This window comes from Macrobrachium rosenbergii, chromosome 41 (assembly GCF_040412425.1).
Source record: "Macrobrachium rosenbergii isolate ZJJX-2024 chromosome 41, ASM4041242v1, whole genome shotgun sequence".
NCBI classification, from domain to species: domain Eukaryota; kingdom Metazoa; phylum Arthropoda; class Malacostraca; order Decapoda; family Palaemonidae; genus Macrobrachium; species Macrobrachium rosenbergii.
The window spans coordinates 77,065,806-77,073,305 of record NC_089781.1 but is presented as its reverse complement, the minus strand read 5'-3'; the positions used below and the strand labels follow the sequence as shown (position 1 = coordinate 77,073,305).

The window sequence follows — 7,500 nt, the reverse complement described above, 5'->3', positions numbered from 1 at the left end:
CCCAAATATTGTGAAAGGACATAATAAAAAGACTACGAAAGTCCAATACATAAGAAAAAGATTGTCATGATAGTGCCCACATCACTGTAACTTCAAGTAGACATTATGTTGCAGCGATATGGGCTTTTGTAATCTTTTACCATAACCTTTCACAATATTTGGGGTAAGGTGCTGTATATACTTGGGGTACACCCATGTGATTTTTTCCTTTTTTTTTTCTTTGTGTTTAATTTGTACTTACATAAGCTGTGATTATGATTACATCCCTCTGTTTCAATTTGCATCTGTGTTCATCTACTTTTTTCTGTTCTTGTTTCCTTTGTTTACATAACTACGTCTCCTATTTGAGTGAAAGGGTTTTTTTGGTTGCCTATTAGAATTTGTGTTTAGCCAATAACGACAACAATGACAACAACAACTTAGGCAATAATTATAATAATATCACGAGAGGAAAATGAAGTTGATTCTTTATTCAAAGCAAGGGAAAGCGTTACTAAGAATCCGACAAACGAGAAGCATGTAATTATATCACTCTCATTAACTTGGCTTTAGGCACACTTCAGCGAAGTCTGAGATTAAGTTTTATCTGATACAGAAATGAGTAATCAAGTTTTGAGATTTAATTCCAACATCAGATGAGCAATCAAGTACCGAGGCAGAATGATTAAATCTTAAGAAAACTGCATGTCTACATAGAGAATGGAGGGGAATTACAAGGCGGCTTAAAATTGGAGATATTTTGAAGACTACCGGGAGACGCCTGGTACAGTGGCCTGAACATGTAAATCGAAGGGGAGACTCTGGATAACTCGAGGTGATCCTTTGTATTTGGAAAAATAGGGAAGAACCTAGTCTGGTTGTGGTCGTCATTGTGAAGAAATCCTTAAATCACTGGACAGAAAATAACTTATTCCAAGCAGTCCAAATCGAAGACAAGTTTTAAACGTGAAAGGTCTTTTGTGGAAAACGTAAGAAATGACAATCAATCACATGAAAAACATATTTGATTTGAGACCTTAAGCATCTGTTATATCACGGATGATAATTGTGGTGCTGCGGAATTCTAAAACCTCAAATGGACTCAAGAACCCTTAACCTCTCAGAAATATATTAATGTATTGCTTGCTTTATCCTATTCACGAACGTTATATAAAAGTCTCATTTCACTGCAAATATATACAGTTATTTATAGTTATATAAAAGAAAAACCATACTATGGTAATTTTGCAAAAACAACCTGAAATATACAGTATTTGTATTATACACACATACAAACATATAGAGATATATGTGTATATATATATACATATATATATATATATATATATATATATATATATATATATATATATATATATATATATATATATATATATATATATGTGTGTGTGTGTATGTGTGTGTTTGTGTGCGTGTGTGTATGTTTTTGTGTATGTATGTATGTATGTATGTTTGATTGTTATTTATTGCTATAAATCGAGTTTTAGCATCCATTGCCTGAAAATGAAGTTTCTTTTTGTCTTCGAACCCTTTGTAGTACGTGGGCAGAAGATTTACACATAGCAAAGACGCAAGCAAGTTAAAAAAAATCTTAAGTAAAGAGTTAAAACAGGCAGACTGACGTACCCACAGACAAAAATCCTTATCTGTGTACATCAAACTTTAGACCTGACAGAGAGAGAGCCGGTCGGACAAGCTTATGGACTGATACCAGAAGAAATATCCTAGAAGAAAATATTACGTACATCCATTCCAATGCATATATATATTCCTCAGAGTTTTACCCTGCTCTTATCGCTTACTGAAGATAATAACCCAGAATGGAATGTGTGCCAACGATAGGACTTGTGCCTTTATGACCACAGTTTATGACCTCCAGTTAGGGCCATCAGAGCGATAAAAACCAACCTCCATTCAAGGTTTGAATATGAGGAACGACACACAGGTTATGCGTATAGCTGCGAGTCAAAGAGGTTATTAATGTGTCACCCCAAAAGTAAAATTTCCTGATATCTGTTTAATAGCTATTGTAAAGTCTTGACTAGCTTTTTTTTAAAGCCTGCTTTGTGTAAATTTCTGTGGAATAACACATTTAAAGATACTATCTATAATAAAATGTGAGTGGATCTTTCTTGTTTGTCCGCCCGGGTGGTGGCTGGGTAGGTAGGGGATCGGGAGGGTAGGGTGAGCATGACACATCCACCCTCCTCATGCAAACCTGTTTGTCCGCCCCGAGTGGGGGTGGGGTAGGCAGGGGATCGGAAGGGTACGGGAGACATGACGGGCAGTGCCGGGTCCCAGCGCAGTGTAGCGCACGCCACCAAGCTCTTACTAAAATAATTGACATTTTGTGTTAAGTGATTGAAGATGTCACTGCTTCAAGAACACAAGAAGTTTAATGTTTTAAGAAAAAAAGTTGCATTTCCTGGCCGTCTGATGTGATTTGAACAATTAGTAAAGTCCCTGAGGTTGTGCAGTTAGAGCCTCAAAAGTGCAAGCCAAGAATTAATGCATTACTACCCTAAAACAACTTACTCTATGTTTACTAATTTTTATTTATTGATTTATTTATTAATTGAATTTTTATCATTCTAATAACTGACCTCTTCTTTCTGTATTTCCTATTATCTGCTGTAACTTCTCTCAGATGAACATCATATTCTTTGGCAGATTGAATTTTAAGTCAGTGGTCCCTGCAGCCTTGTTCCATATGAATAGGGTTCATCTCTGAATAATAATAATGATAATAATAATAAATATAATAAGGTTGTTTGACCGTCGGTTGGTCTGTCTTTTGTGAAAACTAATGATCATTTTGCTCCAGGATACAATTTATATCTTTTGGGGGATTCGAGTCATTTTCTAGATGCATGTTATTTGAATTTGCTTGTTCATTTTTTTTCACTGTCCATTGTTTAAGGGTAACATTAGCGTTACGCTATTTTTAAAGAAGACATAATGATTACCCATAATTATATTGAATAAAATACCGTAACTGGCTTAGTTATAATGGGAAAATTAGTAATTAATTTAAAATTAACATATATCTAACGAGTAAGAATCATTAGCAGGAACTTATGTGTAGTAAGTTCATCCTCCTTTCAATTTCTGTATGATAAAAATTGTTAGCCCATTATTACTGGGCCTTTTGTCACTGTAACTTTTGAAATGATATTCTGGAGTTTGACCGCAAGTTTTAATGATGCAAATACACTTGCTTCCCAGTTCATTTCTAGTGTTGAATGTTCTACTGTATATTCTGTAGGTACATATACTTTGGATTCAAATAATTAACTCCTCGCCACTGTAAAATATCTTGGAATGTGGTACGCTAGCTTTTTAGTTCTCTGTAAAAGAAAACTATTGTGCCGTCTTTGTCTGTACGCCCGCACTTTTTTCTGTCCGCCCTCAGATCTTAAAAACTACTGAGGCTAGAGGGCTACAAGTTGGTATGTTGATCATCCACTCTGCAGTCATCAAACATACCAAATTGCATCCCCTAGCCTCTGTAGTTTTTATTTTATTTAAGGTTAAAGTTAGCCATAACCGTGCTTCTGGCAACGGTATAGGAAAGGCCACTACCGGGCTGTGGTTAAGGTTAAAGTTTCATGGGCCGTGGCTCATACAGCATTATACCGTGACCACTGAAAGCTAGATCTATTTTCGGTGGCCTTGATTATACGCTGTACGGAAAACTCTATTAGTTCTTTCGGTACTGCAGAGCGTTTTGAAACAATATACTAGAGATTTATTAAGAGTTGCAATGTTCCCCAGTTAACTATCTCCATACCACTGTAGAGGGATAGAAATAGGACTTTAATATCGTTTACTATCCTTGAATGGTAATGTTTGACGATAGAGTAGTATTGTTTGCAAAGATGTTCCTTAGAAATTTACTTCAATGTTTTATAGAAGTTGAATGAAGTTGTAACATTAGTGAAAAAAAAGTTCTCAGTGGAAATGTTCTTATTGTAAAATACTGGAAAGTCATAAATATCATAACGTTTCCCGAAGTTCATGATTGAAATGAAAGGAACCATTTTATGTGGAAATAAAAGCACGGTAAGGATGAAAATCTCCTCAGTGGAAAGACCAAGAAAGATGACATCCACAACAGTGGAAGTGTATAGCGTAGTACAGTTGCTATTATGCTCAGTTGATATCAAGGCTATGACTCGTGTCAAATCCGAAACGTCATTTAATTTTGTCAGAGTGTTTTAAAAAAATGAGAAAAAAATAATATTAATAAATAAAATAAAATAAAAAGTAAAGAACGCAGGTAACCATTCAGTTTCAGCAGTGTGAAGAATGTTTATCATCATCGTTTTTCTGTAGGAAGTCTGACGCCAGATATTAACGAATTGACTAACGTAAAACGAGGATAAGTGAATGTCGAATGGTAGAGAACGAAACAAAACTAACCGACGAGAGATTAAATTAAATAATAATGTAAAGAAATTGTGCAGTTCAGAAAAGTTTTACGAAGCACGCCCCGTGAAGGCAAAATTCTAGGATGATGAGGCTTTAGAATATTAGATTTTTATTGGCAAAGGTGGAATTATACCTAGTAAAGGTCAGTGACAAACGACAAGTTGACAATAAACGTCACTGAACCAGTAAAAATGACTATCTGAAAAAGAGAAATACGATACAGTTTTTAGTATAAAAGTCAGAGCATTTATTATATGTTTTGTATTAAAATACAAATCGACGGATGTCTGAAACTGCGTGTTCAGTTCCTTAAAGCAATTCTCTCGGGTCAGTTTGGCTTCATGAACTTGATTAACGTTGCAAAATATTGCTAAACTTGCAATGATAAAGAATTTATTTTTGCAGTGGTCTTTACAACTAATCACCTGTGAGGAGAAGGGGCAGTAAGTGATGTTGCTAAATCAATGTTGATGTATGAATTGGTTTGACGTCAATAGTTTATGCATCTGATATTCTCAGGGAGAAAGAATGATAGGCATCATAGTTAATTATTTTGTTTAGACATACGAAGTATGAAACATATGTGCATTAGCTTTTTAAAGCTGGCAGTTCATTACTGCATCGTGTCCTTCGCATGTAAAGAATATAAGCATCCAATTTCTTTAATATTAGGGTCGTTACTAAAATTTCAAGACTTAACGTTGCTAAAATCTAAATCAGTGTCTTTCCCCTACGAAAATTGTAAAGGGCTGTTCTAAAATATTTAGTAATGGAATGTATATTTTTCGTTTTTAATAGGTTTCATTACATATTTAATGTTTACCTCCGGTTTCTCAAAATAAAAGTTGATATGAAAATAAAGCAGAGATCAGAAAAGCCTCATACAAGCTTGCTATTCGAAAACTTACTAGAAGTGGAGGATGTCTGGTTGATAGCTGCTTCAATTAGTTCTTTAATCATGTCTATTCGTTAGGGGTGTCAGGATATTGGTTTCCTATTCCCTGGTTTGATTTCCTAGTCTGACAGCAAAGAAAACAAAGAAAAATGCCATTGGCATAGGCAAAATTAATAAATGGAGAAAATTTCCTTTATTTTTTTTTATGACGGCAGTGTGATTTTCAGGAAAGAAGATTAGTTATATTTACGAAAAGTAAGGAAAAATATTGTGAAGCAATCTCCCTGTTATAAGGATTTCAAATCATGCTGATTCTGCAAGGAATCAAACGACGAAATTCTACCAGAATGAAAATAAATGCACTTAACATTTTTAGAATCATGCTGACCTTGCAACGTAGGGAATGGGGATAATCAGAATAAAAGGGGCCAACTTCAGCGAGGGTTGGGGTTGGGGGGACAGGAGGAATAACACTGAGCAAAATAAAGCATCCGATTCCGAAATTCAAGTGGGAGATACCTGGAGTGATGACCGCTATGACAAGTAGCGACGCCTGCTTGATGACGGAACTCCAACCCATTATGACTGTTTTATCACTTCTGAAAGGGGGTCGAGGTCAGTTTTTATCTTCGCTTCCAAGCGCACTCAGATGTTGATTTTATTTTTCCAGTTTAAGGGATGGAACAGTCTTAGTTATATTAAAATATTTATTTAGTACTTTATAGATGATATGTTTATTGCTTAGTGTATCCAAGGTGAATGTCGTTAACCATAAGTCAATAACGAAAGATATTCCGCTTTATGAATGAGAGACTTTTACACCAAGTCGAGTTCGACGTTCCTCTGAAATACAAGGCAAGGTAATTTGCCATTCATTTGTCACCATATGCATTTATTTAGTACATAAGTTCAGGCTGTCCCGCCCAGAAGAACATACATTCCAGCGATATGTCTTTCACCAAATCCCTCTCCGTAAACAAACGCCCAATGGACAGGCGCCGACTGACTACGGCGCGTGCACGAAGCTGCGGAGGCAAGAGGGCTACAGTCCGTGTCTAACCTTATCGGCGTCTGCCAAGCTACTGATGAGGGAACCCGGGCCCAGCCCTGATGCTCTCCGGGAGATCAACGGTTCACCGCCATACTGCGATGGGGCAAAATTTCATTCATGCGTACTACCGCCATCTCTTTAAAGGCAGGTGTTTCTCAGTGACATGTATTTCCTCAGTGTTCCTGCAATCAGCGATATTCATATTTTAATGATAAAGATAATTTTATACAAATTACTAAGCACCAACAGAAAATATTTCGAACACAATCTTCTACAGTATATTGTCATTCCCATTGTGCCATTTCACCTCTTTACAAGAGGTGAAATGGCAGAATTTCGCGTGGAACACTACTATATTCAACGTATGGCATATTGATTCATAACATTGTACATATTCTACTCTTTCTAAAGAAGGGAACCAGAGTTTCTGAAAAGCTTCCGAATGTGCTATTTTCTTTTTTTTTTTTTCAACCTGTACCATTGTATCCCGAGCACACGATTCAAATTGCATTTCTGTTTTGCACCATTACATTCATTAAGTGAAAATTATTTCACACTCGGTAATTGGTTGCATAGTTTTACTTCAGTGCGAATGTTAAAACCTTAGTATTCCAAGTTTCAGTTCCTTGCACATTGTCATACAAAACAGAATTGTCCTTGTAGATCAAATCACACTAGGATAAAAAAAATTATGTAATTTTTTTTTTTTTTTGTGAAACTGCAAGGAATAGCTTAGAATTTTTTTTATACTGGCATTACCGTAATTCTCGTTGCAGGCAAATTAGTTAAAGGCATTTGATTTAGGAAATCCATAGATATAATACAAAATCACTTCATATCGCGGTCGGTCAAAAAAGGGTGGTAATATACAATCTTTATTTTAGAAAAAAACAGTTATAATAAATTACAATGAAAGAAATTCCTTTTGTAAAAGAAATATACAAAAAAAGTAAATTTGTTTTCCGAAGACCGTAAAACAATTATTTTAATAAAAATACATTGACATACTTTATTTGCACACACACACACACACACACACACATATATATATATATATATATATATATATATATATATATATATATATATATATATATATATATATATATATATATATATATTA

At 35.0% G+C, this 7,500-nt stretch overlaps 1 protein-coding gene across 1 annotated transcript in view; it reads right to left on the bottom strand.

The window, feature by feature from the left end:
- LOC136827225 (uncharacterized) overlaps positions 1-6,418 on the bottom strand; it is a 142,945-nt gene extending 136,527 nt beyond the window's left edge. The window contains exon 1 of the mRNA XM_067084996.1: positions 5,846-6,418. Within this exon, the coding sequence (XP_066941097.1) occupies positions 5,846-5,906 (61 nt within the window). The 5' untranslated portion in view covers positions 5,907-6,418. The remainder of the gene's footprint in view (positions 1-5,845) is intronic.
- Between the last annotated feature and the right edge of the window lie 1,082 nt (positions 6,419-7,500).